Genomic DNA, 21,636 nt, shown 5'->3' on the forward strand with positions numbered 1-21,636 from the left:
AAAATTTTCATTTTCATTTTCGGAACACACCTACTTTGCAATTTTCTTCTATCCAGGGAATCTCCTGTTATAACTTTTTCAACTTAGCATCTGAATAGAGATTATCTTCATAAATAACTTTTTTTAAGAGCAAGCTTGTTGAAGAAATTCTGTGGTGGGCAGGCGTATCCTGAACACACCTCACCCGATGAACCCTGACACCCCTGCCAAATCACCAAACGTAACGAACCACTTAGGGTGACCTACGGCAGAGGTGTTGAAGTATATATAAATTGGTCTCATTTAAACATTTCTGAAAAATGAAACCAGCAAAGGTAGAGACATTTCGTAGTCAAAGTAAAATATTTGCCTAGAACCTAGAACCCAAAGTACACCTTACTTAGTGTAGGCCGACCTTGTTCAGGCGCAATTGGAGCAGTCGCCAAGGAACAAAGGAGTCAAGGCGCTGATCATATTATATAACATCTTAAATAACACCCTTAAGGTTTTTACGAGCGCCAGGTGCCTTTTGGTTCAGGGCCGACCCTGCACCTACCATGTACCTACCTACTATTAACTATAAGTTGTCTGCACTGTTTATCGTTACAAGCAATGACTCTACAAATGGATTTATTACCTAATTAGTCATGCTTGTCGCCAAATTGCGAAGAAACGAAGCGTCAATGAGATAACAAATAAGTGTGAGAAAAGTCTCGCAAATTTTAAACGATATCTCCAGACATTGCATCATTTCTAAAACTACCATCGCGTGCTAATATTGTGGAAAGTGTTAATTTAGCCAACTCGAAAGGTTTTTGCGAGTCGTTTTAGCATGCCTATTCTCTGTTTACGATGATTTTTAGGTGCGAAATTATTAAACGCTTGAGTAAATCATCGAACATAAAAATATTATCTCCTTTGAAGTCTGCTGACCTGGTAATTAAAACTGTTGAATGCGAATTGTGGCATATCGCAGAAACACGGGTGAACTGTTTGCTTCTAATATTGATAACTGCCCAAAATCAATAGACAAAATAATGTTGATGGCCATAAATATTTTTTTTACTTGCTGTAACTATTTTAAACTCGTGTGAAGAAAATCACTCAGATTTTTCACACGTTAGAAGTGAATTTTTCTGACGAATTCTTCTCATTAAAGAACTTTAAGATTCTTTAAAACTATCTTTTGCATGCAATCAGTAAGATTGTTAAAGGTTAGTTTTGAATCTCATATTACTCTCTTAAACCCATAACATACGTCTATCGGTTTATCTCTTCTCTATGCCGAATATAAATGTTTTGAGAAGCTAATCTAAAATTAAGAAAACTTATTTGGCGAATGTTGAATGCTTAAGAAAAATGTAGCGAATAAAACGTTTTATAAAAGCGCTTCTTTGACGGACGTGTAAACATAAGTTGTCGGTTGGTTTACTGAATCCTCTGTAATGGTAATGGTGCGCCGGAAAGCCTCGAAACCAAGTATAAACTTTAAAAGATCTCATTAATAACAGCCAGGATAAACAAAGGAGGCAGCCAAAGAAAAAATCCCGCCAGAATTCCCAGAAAAACTTCGCACTCCTTGCGCAGGCGCGGGAACGGGCGACTGCGCAGCCGCCATGATGCAACATGATTTTTTTCGGTTCTATGATATCGTTTTTCGTTATCCAATTTCAAGTTATAACCCAATTTAATCAATTATAGGATTCAAGATCGTAGAAGTAGTAAGTAATAATTAAGGATTAGTTTACAATTTCGTTAAAATAACGTGCACAAGCCCAAGCATTTTATAAAGACAATTATGTATTTTTGGAAAAAGCATTCAGTGTTAAATAAATATCGTAATAATCTGGAAACTCGTAGTATAAGTGGGAAACTGGTGAATCTACATCGCTTTGAAGTTGATTTTGTGATATAAATTTTTGATTTTTTGAGTTAATCGTTTTTGGTAAACACATCTGCCTTGATAATGGATACTATAATACAGTCCAAAACAAATCAGTCGCTAGGGTTTAATATCAGCTTTTTAGTTATGTTTTAACCAATTGGATGCCGAAAAAAAGGAGAAAAAAAAAATATAAACAGGGTTTTCCAATAAGAGGTGTTATTTTGATATTCAATCGTAAAAGATCAATGGTTTCGTTGCTTGTGTAGCACGTAGCGCCGTCTTCTTGAAAGTAAAGTCCAGATCAATACCATCCTATTCCGGCCATAAAAAATCATTAATCTTCTCTCGATAGCGCAATCCATTCACCGTAACTGTTGCTCCAGCCTCATTTTCAAAAAAGTAAGGTCCAATGACTCCGTCGCCGGACCACAAACCGCACCAAACAGTCACACGTTGAGGATAGAGAGGCTTTTCAACAATAATTCTTGGGTTTTCCGAGCCCCAGATGCGACATTTTTGCTTGTTGACGAAGCCACCGAGGTGGAAATGGGCCCCATCACTCAAGATGATTTGCATTTCATTCACTCAAGTGAATTTTAATAATTTTAATGCGTTGTTGAAGCGTGTATCGTTCCATTTTTATTAATGGCGTAGTTTTATACTTGTCAAATGTCAAAAAATAACAGCTTCAAAAGTAACATCTACCGAAATAGCGGGCTATTCAAAATAACACCTCTTATTGGAAAACCCTGTATATATTTATATGTGTATATTTTAAAAAAAACTAAATGTTCAAATCGAAAAAAAAAAGTTTTTTGATTCTTTGTGTGATGTATTTTTTTTGTTTCCCGCTTGTACTGTTAATTTTCGGACAACGTGTATAAGGACAAATCACGTTACTTTCATAATGTGACGTCACGAGCTGAAACACGGATTTGTAAAATTTTGGAAGACTCTAGCAGTACTACAAATTCCCGATCGGTTTCAACTTTCGATCAAATTAATATTAGTAGTAAAACTGGACTGGTAATAAATTGTTCTTATTATTATGTATTTGTAAATGGAAACACTTTAAGGCCAAATATAATTGTTATATTTGAAAATAATTGCTTAGTTCTTGCTCGGGGCAATGTATGATTATAAAACTATATATAACATTTAACACGCGTCGTAAACTTTAATGAAACTTTGCAATGATTGAGTTGATACATACCTATATGAAGACGCGATGTGACCATTAAAACGAATCGTAAACGCAAAAATAAAAATAACAGGGTTACTTATTTCATCGTAAAAAGATGGCGGCGGTAAAAAGAAGAAAGGATCGTATGAAAGCTTGGAGGTTATGTCGGCTGTAAAATGGTTCAAATTGGATTCTGTTGTATCTTGCCGAGAGGTAGATACCGACTTGGTTAATATCATTTTACCACGCAAGTACCCCATCCCATCGGCGGGGAGTCCACGCAACGAGAAAAATATATTATATTTTACAAAGATAGGTAATAGGTACCTACGTAGAAAATTAATAAGAAAAGTCTTTTAAACCCTAGCCCGTAAATATTGGAAACGTAACCCTACATTGGACTAAGATAGTAGTTTAGTAGTACCTAATAATCTACCTAAAACACTATCCTTTGCGATAATATCGTGGAACATCACGAGGTGACCATGAAAATTTTCAAGTAAAGTTTCCACCGTTTTTCCTAGCCTCTTAAGCTGCGTTGCTTGGCATTTTAAGCATTGCCATTGAATTAGCTGTGTCAAGTGACCAGATCTGAATAGTCAGGAACCTCCCAATCGTCCTTTTCCCATATCATATTTTCACACGAGTTCCATCCCCATGGCATCCTCAATTGGGATATGTTTGAAGTTGAGGGGAGTTGGAACGGCAAGTAGAAGAGGAAAAGGAAGGGCAAGGTAAGAAAGTACTTTGCTATTCAGATCTGATCACGAAACACGAAAAAAACCTATGTAAGTGACCGATGTATAATTAATAGTACACCCAAATAACCTGCCAACAATAGTAGCACAGTAACCCGTCTCCCAGAAGGAATGGTCAAATACAATAAAGCCGCTCTATCAATAATAAATCAGGTGACTTTTCACGAAAACGGCGCTATAATAATTAGCCAAATATTAATATCAATATCATACAGCATTCATTTTTCAGAAGGTCGTGGGAAAAGCACAATAACATCATAGTGTATTTTTACTCTTGATGAAGCGAACATTGTTCGCGTAACATGTAGATTGTGTATATAAGAAATGAAGTGATGTAAACTGAGTTATTTATCCTTCCAGGCCTTGATATTTTCCGTCTGTCCTCGGGTCAATTTACAAAATTTAATGTATTTTATAAAAAAATAAATCAATAAGTTATTTACGAACCCTCTACCCCTGCTTTGTGAAAGATAACCTCGTTTTCACTATGTTGTTTTTCTTTGGGTATTTTCATTGTGTTTTAGGTACTCTCGAAAAAATTACGATAGTGATGGTTTTTTTTATGTTGACGAATACATTTTCTGTAACGATTTCAAATGTGCCTTTTCGATTTGCAGCTAAAACGATATGTTCTTTCTTATTCGTGAATTCGGCAAGGTTGACGTCACGCCGGGCAACGTTGGTGACAGCCGTCTTACCAGCTAATGGCGGTTTCAATAATATATGACGTTGTAGCCAGTTGAAACCATTTCTGAATATGAATTTAATGGTATTCATAGTTTGTGAATATACCCCGTTTTGTTATGATTATATGGTTAAATTTTACATTATCTAAGTACAGGGTATCCGTGGGTAAAGTGCGCTAACTTCGGGTGGTGGTTCTACATTTTATAAGTAAAAAAGATAAGTAACTTTTTCGACATTTCAATGTTTTAAGTTAGTTTTTTAGGTAGATAAGTTGAATTTTTTGTATGTGAAAATAAACTAAAAAAGTTATTTTCTTTTTTACTTCTACCATCATGTAGAATCACCTCCCGAAGTTAGTGCACTTTACCCCCAGACATTCTGTGTATACTTTTGATCCGTATTTTTTTTTCAATTTTCAGTTCGGCTCGCGTATGTATACGTAGCATAAGGTATACATTGTACACTTTGTGGCGCCAATTTGCGACCCGTGTTCACCTTGCTGAGATGATTGACAGTAACTGCCGGCTGTGGTTTCATTTACCCACAACCACAAACACAAAACAACACACAACCAGAACTATCCAGAAACCTGAGCACACCACAACCACAAACCTGACCACAAACTGTCCTCAGCGTTTCCTTTTTTACGTAATTGTGGAGCTTCCTTGGGAATTTTGATTCTACTAGAAACAATTTTGTTAAAATATGCCAACTGATGGAAAAAATATAAATGAGATATTCATTACGTAATTGATTTGATCACTTCTTTCTTACTAAACTTTCGAAAAATACGGGACAAACATTGTGGTTTTTTGTTATTTGAGTCAGATTTCAGAGATCGAACGTTTAAGATCGTTGAGTTGAGGTTGCGGACAAAAGGTGATAAAAGTTGTTATTACTCCACGACGAAACTTTATTAATTAGTGCTTATCCTAGCAAATATCGGTAAGAGCAAACAAACGATGTATTTTAAATGTTCTGCTTATTACCTACCCACAGTGGCGTAGCTATACCATTCACATAGGCGGTTCCACCCTGGGGGGAGAGGGTTTCGACCTCAGGAGGGACCTCACTCACCCACCATTTATTATTTATATCACATAAATAAAAGAAATTATGTTTTTTTTAATGATATCTACAAGTACTATTCTCTTTTTTCACACATAATACTGAGGCCGATGGGTTAGGTTAGGTTTGGTGGTTAAACCCCCCCTCCCTCAGTATCGGCGCACAATGGAATATAAATCAGGTATCTGGGTACTAACTGCTGACTGCTAGAGATTTACGTTTGCATGAAATAATACAAAAGATTGAAAGAGCAATGTTTATCCTTGTTCTATGAAGAGGTAGAAAGAATGAAAGCTCCCATTGAATGTGCAAGGAAAAACAAACAAAATACTAAACACTTCATTATAATACAATACGTACCAGACTGAAGCAAACAGTACCAGTACCAGTACATATTACATACATACATATTACAGACTCTATTACAAGTCACTAGTACAATATTCAATAATAAAACTACTAACACTTGGCTAAAATGTATGTACTAATATATGTAACAATACTTGAAACATTTATGTTTTAGACAATCTTCAGGTGTGTATCTTGACGTAACCTTAACCATTTAACTTCTCTGTAAAAATATATACAAACATTCCCGAGTTACATACAAATAACCTAACAATATCAAATTTATTAAAAATTGTAAAATGTTGCTTGTGCAATGATTGATGCCTGGGTGAGAACCCGACGCTGCTTTCCACTCAGCTACTGAATAAATACAACCTCACCCTAACCTAATATTTCAACATAATTCTACACATATTTCTAATTAAAATTGTTAAAATATTTTTATAAATTGGAATAACATCCGCAGAGAGAAGATAAGCTGTTACATAAACTTCTCTTTTCCCAAAAGTTTTTATTTTTCCGTCTTCAATAATATAATACCACTTCAGTTTACGTATATATTTTTTAATTCAGATATATCCCGGAATTAACTAGCATTATTATCAAACATACCATGTAATTTAGAAAGTTTGCTTTATGATTAGCAGATTACAAATGTTTGCAAGAGGATATTTTCAGTCTGCTAAAGAAAATTACAAACATTCTCGTAAGTTCCACATAAAAATATCTTCAAAGAGTCTAATTACAGGGGCACTTGTAAATAAACGCCCAGTTAACTGGCCTTTGAAAATCAGATGTATTCATTCATTAGTTCGGAAGTCAGGGCCAGCTTCTAAGGGTTTTGACTCGGAGAGATAAAACTAAATGCTACACATATGTATTTTGATTTCCAATTCATATATTTGGTTGGGAATTAGATTGGGAAGAGTAAGATGGTGAAGTACCTGGCTATTCAGATCTGGTCACCAAACAAGGCTAAAGCCATTTCACGCAACGTTCCAATTTTGAACCGTGGTCTTTCATCAGGTGGATACTCTAGTATCTTATCTTGATATATATTATTTGTGATGAATTAATTATGAAGGAACACCAATTAATTAAATAAAATTTACTTGTGCACGCCGGGATATTAATCCGCGATCTCGAGCTGCTAGTGGAGAACCTAACCTCTCGACCACGGAGGCCATTTTTGCCCTCGGGGATTTCGGAGGCTTAAATCTCAGCGTGAGTATAGAAAAATACTATATTACATGGGTTTTTTCGCGTGTGGAATGCAAATAATAAAAATACAAATCAAAGAATATAGAATCGGAAGGTTGGTTGAAATGCTTTGGTTATGTTTATTTTTATTTTATTTTTTTATTGTACAACAGAACATTCATTCCAGTTACAGTACAATTTTACATACAATAAAATTTTACATCATATCAGCATTTGGGTAAGTGACTCTTCAATAATTGTTTTAGGTCATTTAGAGAACAGTCATTTACATCCAAATTCTTTGCTAGTTCGTTCAACAGCACCACTCCCCTCGTCATGCTATTCTTTGCCAGGACGTCGGTTTTGCCTTTTGGTACTCTGAATAAGTCATGGTATCGACTTCGGCTGTAGTGGTCTGGTACATATAAATCATAGCATCCCAAGAGGAATGGACTATCAATAAAATTGTTCCAAATTTTGAAAGATATAATGGCTAGGCTTGCTTTCCGCCTAGTTTCCAGACTCACAGAATTAGTTTCCTCTAGTAAGTCGATATGGTGCATGAACCTAGGATAGGTTCCATGCGTCCACATATAGACATACCTGAGGAATTTCTTCTGGATTTGCTCTATCATTTCAATGTACTTCTGGTGGTACGGTGCCCAAACATCGCTCGCATACTCCAGCTTGCTTCTCAATATGCCATCGAACAATGCTAACATAGCATCTTGGTTATTGAACTGCTTGTATGTCCTAATGACGAATTATTGATCAGCTGTAGCTAGAAAGGCAGGTACTTCCCAAATTTCCTCTTATTCTTTCTTTATTTGAGTCTCGTAACATTCCCCAATAATTTGGGGTTGCCATAACCTCACTGAATTTACATAAAAAACAGTAGTTACCTACCTATTTATGAATCAGCGGAGACTTTTAATGCAGTCGGTAGTGTAGATTTTGAGAATACGACAAAATCTATGGATTTTAAAAATAGTTCATTATTTGTTCGTTCGTTTCTCTTTTGCAAAATCACAGCTACGAAGTATCTTTGTAGTTATCTTACATAATGATTTAGTGTTCTATTGCATCTTCCACCGGCTTCAACGAGCGTTTTGCGGTTTGCACTTGATTATAGGAGAAATGATGGCGCGTGGCGGCCCAAGGCCGCCCACGGGGAATAGGGACAAATCCGGAGTTAAACTAAAATAATACAAATTTGGCATTCTTAAGTAATATAAAAATTCTGATAATCACATACTTGTGTCATTGTAAATAATAATATGTTTGTGTCATTGTATTACATTCTATGTGTATCCACTCCTATATGTGCAGGCGGCATTAATACGAACTAACATTGTTTTATGCGGTCACCGCGCATCCCATCTGCCTGATTCACTGGCATCCCCAATAATTGGGGTACGTTAGCGTACTATAGGGTTGAAACAAAACGAAGTGGGATGGAAAGGAACGTTACCGGGGGGATAGTATCTATCACTCTGCAGTGCAAGATTATGCGATATATATTTTTTTATTTACACTGTAAAGAAAATATCACATCAGAGATTGGAAAGTGTGTAGGTATTGCAGACTGTCTCTGAAACAAAGTTTGTTTTTTAAGGCGATGCACTACGTCGTGTAATATTTTAAATTGAGCCGCTATCAATAACAACCCTTACGTAGATGGCGATAAGGTTTAAATTCCCGCTTAACACCATCCGCCTGTTTTGATTTATGCAAGAAAAAAACATGGCCTAAAAGTGCCTTTTATTTTATTTTGTCGATGTTCAGGGATAAATATTAAATTTTTTTTCGATCATTTTATAAATAACTTAATTTTCCACATTATACAATAAAATCATAACCGATAATGCGTTCGTAAGTAAGAGATTTTGAACTTTAAAGCAGTTTTCATAGGCCTTTACACTATTTTTTTCTGGGCTTATAAAAAGACTAAAAATACTCGATTATTTCAGAGCCCAAGATGTATTCTACTCGCAGTACCTATTTAATTAAAGCATCTGAAACATTTCTAGGAGACCAAATTTTCAAACCAAAAACACAAGATTTTGAATTACTACGTATGGCATCAACTTAATCTATTAATAATAATGTCGGGAATTATCGTATTCCTAATAACTTAAATGTAATTAACAATTACGCGATTGTTGGTCCGTTGCATTGTGATTTCTCACAACTGTGAATTCCCCGAAGATAACGTTGTTTCCAATGCTCTTATACTTCCTGGAATGAATATAGTCCCAGCAGGAAATGCCGCTGTTACACTATTCTCGGACTTGCGGTCGATTTTGTTTAGAGATTGCAACTTTCCAACCAAAAGCTCGCGAAAACAACTGCACATAATCCACATAATGTGAAACACGTACTACATACTAACTATTTCCGCGTTCTGCACTCCGGGCAGTTTCTCACTAACTATCAAGTTTTCGGGAATTACTCCGTCCTATTAGCAAACTACGCAATTAGTAACAAGCTGGGAGTATATAGATCTGGTGAGTGCACGATTCATGCATTCAAATTTAATTATATGCAGGGTGTTAGGGGACGTCATTTAATAACAGTGATTCTTGACATTATTTGGAGTAAAATATATCGATAAACTTTTGGCTTCCGGTGACTTTTTTTTAAATTATCAAACTGTCCAATTCCTACTGTTTTTCTATGTTTTTGGTGAAAATATGTCACCGGAGACCAAAATTTCATTTGCATTTTTTATTCCAAATAATTTCAAGAATATCAGGTTAAAATAAGTCAAATAGTTCCATAACACCATGTATAATATGTAATACCATAATTATATTGAAAAGCCTTGGTTCAATGTGTACTGTTTTCTGCACATAAATTCAAACATTCCCTTACTGACGGTCCCATATTCCATATTCCAACAGACTCCGGGGATTAAATTTTTGCCACTAACTAGATGTAATGTTTACATACACATCTTTCAAAAGATAGAAGATATGGTAAATAACTGCAGCATTAAAATAATGACGTTTACAAGTGGGTAGGTACTATTATTCTAGTCTGTTTGAAAACAATGTGTTCCCGGCAACATGTTGCGGTAACACATGCGTTGGTTTCTCAGAAAACTAACAGAGTTTCTCGGGTTTGATGCTCCGCAAAGGGTAGGTAGCTACTATTATACCATAATATGAAAAATAATAATCCACTTTAAGACTGTACAAAGCATTCTATAAGTACTTACCTACCCAGCCTTGAACGGCTGCACGGATCCATACAATATAGTTAATATTCCAGAATGGTAGTAGGTACTGGTTACCATTACTTAAATTGACTTTGGCTTTCTTTAGCGTCTGAATCTGAATGCAACCTTCGTCAGCCAAACCCCTTAATTCTAACCTCACAATATCAACATGGGCACATTTGGGGATGTAATAGTCTCACTGGCTACTATCAATTGGGTGTGGTGTTTGCAGTTGTGGCAAAAGGATAAATAACACAAGTTTAGAAGCACTTACCATTGAAGTAACTTTACATCAAACAATTATTCTAAGAAGTGTAGTCCAAAATAAACGAAAGCCCTCACGATAAATTAACAGGCCTTATTAATAAAACATGCGTTCAAGAATGTTTTATTGATTTGCGTAAATAATACTTCATGACGATAAAAAGAATTATCTTTGTAATTCAAACACGTGTTCGGACATCGTAATTTGCAAAAAGTTTATCAGGAAATTAGTTGATTTATTCGTAAGGCCTGCAATCCCGTTTTTAGCCGGAATTACCAATATTTGAAGATATTCTTAATAAATTAGCAATAGTCATTACTCTCCGTGTACTAAAGGCTTATGAGTGTTGGAGTATGGATGTTAAAGAGATTGAATTTGAATGTATGAATTAATCATTCCTAGAAATGAAAAGTATCGAAACACGCACCCGTCAATTAATAAATTACACGTTATTTTGTCATCTGCATAGTTTACATTTTTAAATGTGAATACCGAACAAGCCTGCTAACCAGAGCCAGTGAGACTATGGCATCCCCAATTAAGGTATGTTGTAAGACTGGAGGTTATGGGGGAACAGGAAGGTGAGAATGTCCCTGGTTATTCAGTGGAATGTGCCATAAGTATAATGTATTCAGAGATGTGCTTTATTTCAAATAAATCCATTTCAAATGGAAATGGAAAATACAAAATGGGTATTTTCCATTTTGCATTTTAAATGCTTTTCTAAAAACCATTTTGCATTTTAAATGCTTTTCTCAATGCATTTTCCATTTTAAATGCTTTTTTGCAACATTCTTCCTACTATCTCCACTCATCTTTTTTTCATAAGCCCCAAATATCAGTCGGTCCTCAACCTCGCTCTAAGAGATAATTTACATTTGTCAAGTTGCTCCCTGGTAGGAGCCCTGGCAATTGAGTGATACCATTACAAAAAATACTGATTCAAATACTGAACATGGGGTCATGACGCTGTAATATTAAATGTTAGATAGCAGTTTCTATGTTTTTACGTTGGCAACATTAGTCCCGCGCAAATTTTTTGTGGTTTCATAATCTGTAGTCGTGGTGTTTTTGGATTTACCATCAAGTAATATGTTTGTTCTACATTGATGTCCATTATTAAATGAAAAAATTGTTTAAAAATTCTATAATTATTTTAATTGTTTGACCTGAGAAACCATTTTGCATTTTCAATGCATTTTGAAAACAGGTATTTTGCATTTTGCATTTGAAATGCTTTTCTAAAAACCATTTTGCATTTTGCATTTTCAAATGGAAAAGTTTTGACCCATTTCCATTTTGCATTTCAAATGGTTTTGGGTACCCATTTTGCACATCTCTGAATTTATTGGTATGTTTATTATTTTATATGAAGAAATTGTGAATTTATATAATTTAATTCAATAAAATAAAATTCATTAACTCAAATACCAAAATGGTGATTATATCAAATTATTCAAGTTAAATAAAAATATTATTATTAGATGGGTAATAAAACAAATAACCAATTACCATGCCATAAAACTAGTAATAATATTTACAGGATATCACCAATAAAAATACTAGCAAAGTTTCAAAAACATATAGTAGGTAGGTAGGTATACTGTAAGAATACAATTGCAAACCGGGTCGTATAAAATTATTTATAAACTTTGTTAGAACAACGTCATCTGTTCCCAAATTTCTTTGTCGGTATTGTGGTTGATCTAGTCCATTTTATTTGGTGCTTAATTTTTGATAACAATAAATTAATTAGAGAACCACATTTTATTGTGCTGGTTTTTCATACATTATTTTTTTTTCTTTGTTTGTTTCTTTTTGTTTTCCCTTGTTTGTTTTTTCTTCTTAATCCCTCTTTTTGTACTATATTTTAGTGAAATTATGTACAGTACATTCCTCCCGTCCTAAATTGAGTTTTGTAACCCATCGGTATCGAGATTGCTCTAGCAAGAAATAACAATAATAATGTCGGTGGATACGAACATACGTGAATTTTATATAATATTTATTATTTTGAGCATTACGACAACGGATATTATTTGACATATATTTTGTTTTTTTATAGGTACACCACTTTACTTGATTTTAAAGCAAACTAGTTTCCGATAAAGATGTGCCTTCAATAAATAATATAACGTAAAACCAATAAATATATCTGAAAAGAAATACTAGCGGGAGGTTATCACCTATTATTTGATGAAATGTTAATAACTACAGTAAAATTAATTTTTCAATGTCAGTGATTTTGAACGGTAGGCTTTCACCAGGATTCCATCTCAGGACAGTGGCAATTCAACACATTTGCGAGAAGTGGTATAAAAATGATGAAAAAAGGCCCATAAACCTAACCTAACCTATTTAAGCCGATGCAACACGTTGCATAATCGGGCCGTTTGGAATCGTTCCGCTAACACTCCTTATGCAAATGGTCATAAGGTTCAAATCCCCGCTTGGCGCCAACCGCCTGTTTTGATTTATGCAATAAACGGCAGTGACAATGACAAAAGAGTATTTTATTTTATTTTTAAATTTAAATACAATTATTTAAATTTTTTATGATCATTTTCTGAAGAACTTAATTTGCCACGTCATACAATAAAACTATAACCGAAAATGGGTTCGTAAGTAGAACATTTTGAACTTAAAAGCAGTTTCATAGGCCTGATACTTTATTTTTTCTGGGCTTGTAAAAAGACTAATTTTAAAAAAAACGCTCGATTATTTCACAGACCAGGACATGTACTACTTGCATTATTTAATTAAAGCATTTCAAATAGTTCTAAGCGATCAAATTTTCATACCAAAAACACATGATTTTACATTACCGCCTAAATCTAGTTTCTTTTCATCAATTTTCATGACTTTACATCGCTTTTAAAAAACGTGTTAAAGTGTGTTGCATTGCCACTATCCTGATCTGGTCATGTGTGGTAATCAATGGAACCATTAAAATATTAGAGCACTCTCCTACCATTACATACCACTTAAATGATTTAATAGGTATCTATGTTTTTTATGGACACAAACGAGTGAAGAAGATTCATTGCATTGACTCTAATAGGTCAAACGGCGCCTACTAAATTACGTCAAGATCACAAAACATCGTTGACACGTTAACTGCCGCATTTATGGAGCGTACAAAAAGCCAAAAACGTTATTTATTTAACAATGTATGACTGCTGAAAAATCAATTTTGCAAGGACAAAAAATCATCGCAGCATCCACACTGAAATGGGATGGTCTGATGTTCTGTAGAGAAGCGGGTTCACAGCGCAGGTTTAAACGGTGCACCCTAAAGTTTAAGTTTATACTTACGGAATTCAATACTTCGTTTGTGTGAAAGCACTATTCAACATTACATGATTATCACTTCAATGCTGAAAGCCAGAGATGAAAGAAGTAAAAACACAAAATTTAAATGGTACACGGAGAAAAATGAGTATTGCTGATTTATTCAAATCCTGTTAAAAGCGTGAGGGCAGAACATTTTCTAACAAAATCTTTATTTATTCAGAATATATATGAACATTTTCATGCTGCTGCGTTAATCCTAAAAAATATAATGACGAAAAGCGAAAATATTAGAATTTTTATACGTCGAAACACGTATTCCGACATTCCCATAACACATTCGTGTTTTACTGATAGTTTGTAAGGAAACCTGTCAATTCATGCGTTAAAGACATGCAGTCCAGTTTTCAACCGGAGTGCGATAATATGACCTGATTTTTAATAAATTAGTAATATTTTATATCGGTTAGTTTTCTCCATTTAGATTTTATGAAACAAATTCAGAACGTTCCTTTTCCTGGAAGGACAGTGCGACTAAAACATTATAACTTATTTAAATGTATTATTATTTAATCACAGAATATTTTGGGTATCATTGTATGAACTCTGACGTCATGACACTTTTTATCATTTAGGTCAATGCATCAATTTTCAGCTTCAATCGTCATTTCCATCATGACCTACAGAGCTTTAAAATGTCAAAGTAACTGTCAAATAATAAGACGATTTTAAATATTTTTCAGTCCCTGCCTACGCAGGTAAAAAGATTTCTGCTGACAAACAACAAAATATTAGTTTTGTGCTATTTTAATGTTCATACAAAAATGAATAAATTGAATTACCAAGAATGCTAACGTTTGGAATTTGAATTGGAATTGGAATTTGCAGTTTTACACGACGCCTAGTCTAGTGTCATTGCTACTTAGAAATTGCCACTAAAGAGCATTGTCCCCACGCGTACAGCACCTTCAAACGTTTTACTTGCAACTGACCACTCGACTAAACACAAAAAAAATAGATTTATATTATGTAGATATTATAAGATTCACATTTACATATATGAAAATCAAAGTACGTAGGTATCTGTTATAAACTAGTGGCTCTAGTTATTTTGAACAAACGGACATTAAATAGTTTTGGTTATCTATATAAATTAATATGTTACACTTATATATCTTTACTGCAAAGCAATCGAATACAAATACCCGGATTAAAATCACATACGCAGACGCTAGTGAGACCGTTGGCGTTCAATAAATTGATTAATCCTATTAACTCCGATGATTCTCAAATAAAACGTATAACGAAAGTAACCTTCAAACATTCCAGATCGTGTTAGTTTTCACAATATATACAATTCGGAGGATGCATACAGTTTAATTCTGAATAGTATTGTGTTGTGAAACTTTTGGATCACGAAATAATTTATTTTTTCTTTATGCTGAATACACCAAAACAATGTATATATTGTCATTATCTTTACTATCTCGCTTTTCCCATGTTTCAATACCCACTGCGATATATGGGTAAAATGTCGAGGACCTTACAACTTTGCCACGGAGGTCGTCTAATTGTCTGAGCGTAGCGAAGTCCTGTTTTAACTCGACCATTTGGCATTTCATCTGACTGTAAATTGGTTTGTTACGTTCCGGTTTCGGCTCAAGATGGTGGTCGTGTTAAATACTACATTTTTATCCCGCGAGAGTTCGCATGATCGTGGTTCCTATTACGAAATGCCAAATCGAAATAATCAAAAATATGACAGGTACCTATCGACCTCAAGAAAGTTGTAATTGAAATGGTGACGTTTCTTTGGAAAAATTGTGTAATTACTTATTAGCAACAAAAAAATAATTAAGTATGTGGATGAAATTTCCCCTGAAATCATCGAATTTTAGCTTTTATTTATCAAATAATAGAAAATTAGAAACACACTTTTTTGAACACGGGGTCTAATATTTGTGAACTACTAGTTATTTTGTATGACGCTTCCGATGATGCCTTCAAAAGTGTTGCCAATCTAAATAATAAACAAAAAATGTAAGTACAAAGAATGACACTTCAATGATTCGAAAGCGTATCCATATATTTTTTTAAAAATTAAAACAGTCATGTTTTAAATGTATAAACAATTCAAGATTTCTTAGTAAACGCAGACGTTACTTTAAAAAACTGGCCGCAAACCAAAATTGGTCACAAATCACAATGTGAGATGCTATTATTGCTGTTACCACGCGGGACCAGTGACATAATTCACATAAAAAAAAATAACTGCTTGTTATGTCATTATTTAGGCTGCACTCCATTTGATGTCTTGTGTTCGCACATTTCAACCCACTTGGAAAAAAGGCAAAACAATCATACCGCCAGACTTAAATCACTGGGATCCAACGGCGAAAAGCTGTTTAATTACAAACTGAGATGGTGGTGATTTTATTTACGGTTCCTACAATTTCCACATGCTAATTTTAAAATTATGATTAAACTGTTACCACTGTACATTATTACTAGATTAATTGTAATGGGTCCTAGACTGATTATGAGTAACCGTTAGATCAGAAAGTAACATTTTATTAATGTTCGGATGCAATTTATTATCCATGATTGGGAGAATATATTAAATTTATAATTAAATTTTACACCAATATGCGGTAAGTATGCGGTGTCCTTAAATTTGTAGTACAAGCGGGAAGTTAGTGAATCTACTTCAAATTTGAAATCGAGTCCGAAGCTGAATTTCTTTGGTCAAATTTGAAAAAAATCGGTCGCTAGGGGTTAATATCAACTGCTTAATGTTTTTTTAATCCCTTCGTTGCCGAAAAATACGTTTTTTTTTACGAAATATTCAGATAGAAAGAAAAGTTTTTTTGGGTTCTCTATATCTCTACACGGAGAACACTTACCGATGTTAAATACTGTTAATTTATAAAAATTCTGGTCTAATAATTCGTTTACCTGTTAAAAATGCGACTGCGGGCCTATAACGAATGATTTGAAAAAGTTCGTAAGAAAACATCAGTCAAAAGTAAATGTTTTGACTGCGGAACACGTATTCATACAAAAACTGAAATTGATAAGTACGTATATTCGGAAAAGAACACGTGAAGTCGATATATTCTGAATGACTAATATTTTAAGATCCTTAATTGCTATGGGACGTGTGGGATTGCACTAACATCTCCACATCCTGGAATAAATTTTTTTACTTATTATTATTACTTATTAAATAATTATTAAGTATTACTATTATTTATCAGTAACTTGGCATGCTGTCACTTTTTTAACAGGATAATTATGTAAATGATGTAATGTAAATTTTTCGAGTTTTCCGCGTGTTTTACGAATTTAATTCCGGACACCGTTCATAACCTAACAAAATTGCATTTTTCTATCGATATGTTTTAATATCTTACTTATAAATACAATATTATTATAATTGTAAATCAGATTGAATTTAATATTGCATCATATGTTTCCTTATGGAAAAAGGAACAAAACAATAATTTTATAACACGTTGTATTATTATCAGGTATTAATGATTCTTTGCAAAGCAAGCCGGTCCGTCTGATTGATCCGTTGTTAATAGTCCGATTGCCACCTCTAATGCACAAAAGCAATGTAGGCATGCTGAGACTATTCTACAGGCATTTCAATGGAGCGTGCTCGAAGGAGCTAGCAGCATTGATCCTCTGTGCACCGGTGCACGTACGCGAAACTCAACGGATACGAGCGAAACGCCCGTTCACAATGAAGTCATGTTCATGAGAACGGCTCGTTTCCCCGACACGTTTTTGTGGAGGTCGGCTCGCATCTGGAACGAGCTACCGGCATCATTCCTTATATAATACGGGTCTGTTGAAGATACGCATTACTAAATCCATTCCTACAGACTCACAACGCTACCCAACCGGGTGGCGATATAATTCCCCTGTCTTTACACACACGGAGAAAAATAACTATTTACTAATTTAATAAGAATCTCTTCAAATAATTGGTAATTCTGTTAAAAATGGGACTGCAGGCCTTAACGAATGAATTAACAGGTTTCCTGATAAAGTTTTAATCAATTACTAATATAATATATTATCATGATGTATCGTGCACGTGCATTTGATATACGAAAATATTCGGATTTTCATGAACACGTGTTCCGTACAGTCTTTAATGAGAGTCTTTTTAGGTGTAGCATCAAAATAAAATAATAAATTATTAGAATAACAGAAGGATGTGGGTTTTGTTTGGCGGACTAAAAACGATTTAATTATCACGTTCAAAGTGGTTAGTACCCTGGAATTGTCAGGTCACGAATTGCAAACATCTTGCAGCAAAATGCAAGCAATTATCTCGTGTACAAAATAAATGTATAAACAGTGACACTGTTAAATTCCAAAAGCCTACTAATCGCCTTGTCCACGTTTTTTCATATATTTCGTATGGCTTGTGTGAAAAATTAGCATCTATAAGCGTCTCGTAATTAAATAGATTGTGTCTAATGAAAAATCGGGAATAATAATGACATTATTATTGTGTCAAATGTTTGAGGCAATTTAGTTTATCCCACTGGTATTCAAATTGCGAATTTGTCGGCAAATATGTAGGTAAAGGTCGCACAATTATTGTTCCACGAATTTAGCCGACCAACTCGTGTTATTTATATAGGTATATTTTTAAATTGTAGAATAGATTGTTAATCCCATTACAGTACAATCTTCTCGTTCTGATATTCTTAACATATATAAATACAGTTTAATATTTTCACGGCTAAAAGAATTTTTGTTTTTTGTTTTTGGGGTGTTATCCCGTGTCGCGCTAACTCCTTCTTTAGCCAACGTTTCGGACAGCATTGCAGTGTCCATCATCAGGGCAGATGTGTTAGAGGTTTAATTATCGCGTAAATGTATTGTTCGCCTGTTTGTATTATCTATTTTATATTAGGTCTGTATTTAAATTTGTTTGTATGTTCTCCCGGCAAGTTCAAGGTTCTGGGTTCAAGTCTCAGATGATGCAATTTAATTTCACATTAAATTCGAATCTTTTTTTAGTTATCAAGTAGTAGTTATTTTTTTTTCGGTACTTAATCATAGAAACGTTTTTTTCTGCGTTGTAAAATTATGCAGGAATAATTAATTTAAAAATAAATATATTTGGTTCAAAACCGGATCCATTGCGAAGTTTTTTTTTAATATTTTTTTGAATGCTAAACGTGCACTTAATACTCACGTTATAAGTTATTAAACTTCGCTATAATTTTGTAACACATCTGCCCTGATGATGGACACTGCAATGCTGTCCGAAACGTTGGATAAAGAAGGAGTTAGCGCGACACCCCAAAAACAAATAACAAAAATATATATGTACACTTTTGACATATCGACCACCATAACACGGGTGCCTAGCATGGTGGTCGAAAAATTCCTCAATGCATGTAACTAATAATTTCATTGAATAAAGAAACTTTTTAAAAAAAGTGATGTCCTTGTCACTGAGAAACAGCATTTGTCTAGCTTACACCCACTTATAGTTTTTTAGTGAAAAGGGGAACCTTTCGTAAACAAAAAAACAATATTCGATATTTTTACAGTGCATGTATATTTTTTATTCAAGAAAACATTAACGTTTTTTTTCAATATCGCTGGAATATTCTTCTCTGAAGTCGAAAAAACGAAAAGTCTGTATGCAAGCAATGCATTTTATGGGTAATAACTGTGTTTGTGTCAACTCTGGTTTACACAATTTTTATTGTGACAATTGACAATAGAGACAAATCATACAAAAATATAATGTATTTCTAAATACTAAGGACCTTACTAATAAACGTGTTTTAAATTTTACACTAATAATAAACAACCATTAAAGTATCTTAAATTGATGTTTATCAGTTGTGAAAAATTTAAAACACGTTTATTAGTAAGGGGGTTGTGTGTTATACGTACAGCGCGACACTATCAATAATAATTCATCAGTTCTGGACCTTAAAAACACGTAGTCATTTAACTAAAAAAAAAAAATATTTGTTCCATATTCGTCAAACGTTCAATAAGATAAAGGATTTTGAAATCTCAGGCGAAGCCGGGTGGTAACTATTAGAAATTAAGTACATTTATTAGCTTTTCGCACCTCACTTACGCTATTAAATTAGTTTAGTTAGAATTAAATTATGAAGCTAGCAGACCGATTTATCCAATAGACAGAATAGGCACAAACCTAGACCCTGGGGCCTATGAACAGTGTCTGCAATATTTCACTTGAAAGAAGGTAGTGATTCATTGCACTTTGGAAGCAATGTATCAAGTGCCTACGTTATACATCAGTGCTGGAATTGAACCCTGGTCCATACTGCAGTACGCTAGAACTCACGTACACATGTGCAGCTAAGTACCTGGTAAAATGTATAGGTACTAGGCGAATTGTACAAAGAAGGAAACGTACTTAATGTTAATTGAAAATTATTTTTTCCAATAACCACTTTTAGTTGCATTTTCACTAAACCGCATACACCTAATATTCTAATTAACAATTAATAAACACGTTCCTTCTAAATATCATATATTATGAGAAAAGGAATGAATGTGCGATAACTGTTTAAAATACTAATCTATTAATTATTTTAATCCTCAATTAGCCAAATGAAAACGAAATTTATTCATATTTTATTGCTGTTCGCAAATTCTTCATGCAAATCAGTATTATAACACTTATAGACAGTTTCAATTATAATTATTAAATACACAACTAAAAAAATCTAACAAGATAAAAAAATATTTCTGAAAAAATTATTTCCGTTAGTCGGTAACGCTAATATTGCAAAACGGTCTCGAAAGCTTCACAAAAGCTCAAAAAACTTACCGCCAATGCGTTGAGATATTCATCATTCCTGCTGCATTCCTTGCTCCTCCAGATCTTCGAAAACCAAAGGTCAGAGTCACTCCAGACCCCGCCTCTCTCACTGGAGTCCTTATTCCCGAATACACCCTTATCAACAAAACCCAAAAACACTTATTATTATTTTCTAAACACACGAAATGATAGAAAGTTTAAAAAACGAGTCTGATTCACTTCTAACAAAACCCGACAAACGATCCGCTATAATTATAAACAGACGTTAAAAATTAAAAATTAGGCCGGTGTTTTTTTAACAGATCAAATCCGGCGATAAAAGACTACCCTTTCTTAAAAAAACTACCTGTATATATTTGGATAAGTATGATATATACGGCACGGGGTAAAGATAGAAGAATGCGTACAGTTTGCCGCCGACGAAAAAAAGGTTTGAAAAAAATTGAGGGAAAAAAAAAACGAAATCCCGCCCGTCGAAATCTCTCTACGAAGAAGATAAATCGGAAGGTATGTTTTTTTGGTAAAAGTACGCGACCGCTCCAGCCAACAGCGGCAACTCGACTGAGGACAGGGGACGATGGCTGGGTCGCCTGCCTACTGAACACGGACCACAGACCACGGACCACGAGCAGTACAAGCGATGGAGCACTGTACCGGGTTGGGTCAATCTCCCTATGCTGGCGCGAGCAGTCGGGATGTAAGTTGGGCCGGGAGCAGGGGGAGGAATGAAACAGAGCCAGATGTAGGTCTCGGATAGCCGAATCAGCAAGCACCAACCCTTTGGTTTGAGAGCGGCACTAGTGGATCACGGGCCGACCGGCCCGGCGCGCGGTTTATTTCGCGTTTTATTTTCATCAATCATCTCTTTTGATACGATAATGTTTCTGATGATGATTACTGATCAGGTAATCGGG

The 21,636-nt window shown here is 34.4% G+C and overlaps 1 protein-coding gene across 7 annotated transcripts in view; it reads right to left on the reverse strand.

The window, feature by feature from the left end:
• Ppn (proteoglycan-like sulfated glycoprotein papilin) overlaps positions 1-21,345 on the reverse strand; it is a 206,263-nt gene extending 184,918 nt beyond the window's left edge. For 2 of the 7 annotated variants that reach the window (XM_089641052.1, XM_089641046.1), the window contains exon 1: positions 20,732-21,311. In XM_089641052.1, the coding sequence (XP_089497178.1) occupies positions 20,732-20,757 (26 nt within the window). In that variant the 5' untranslated portion in view covers positions 20,758-21,311. Of the gene's footprint in view, positions 1-20,731; positions 21,312-21,331 lie in introns of those variants that run through there. The other 5 variants (XM_089641050.1, XM_089641049.1, XM_089641047.1 and 2 more) reach the window with 5 other exon arrangements.
• Positions 21,346-21,636: the final 291 nt, after the last annotated feature.

The sequence above is a fragment of the Hesperophylax consimilis genome, chromosome 16 (assembly GCF_061612785.1).
Source record: "Hesperophylax consimilis isolate HC1 chromosome 16, BYU_Hcon_1.0, whole genome shotgun sequence".
NCBI classification, from domain to species: Eukaryota; Metazoa; Arthropoda; class Insecta; order Trichoptera; family Limnephilidae; genus Hesperophylax; species Hesperophylax consimilis.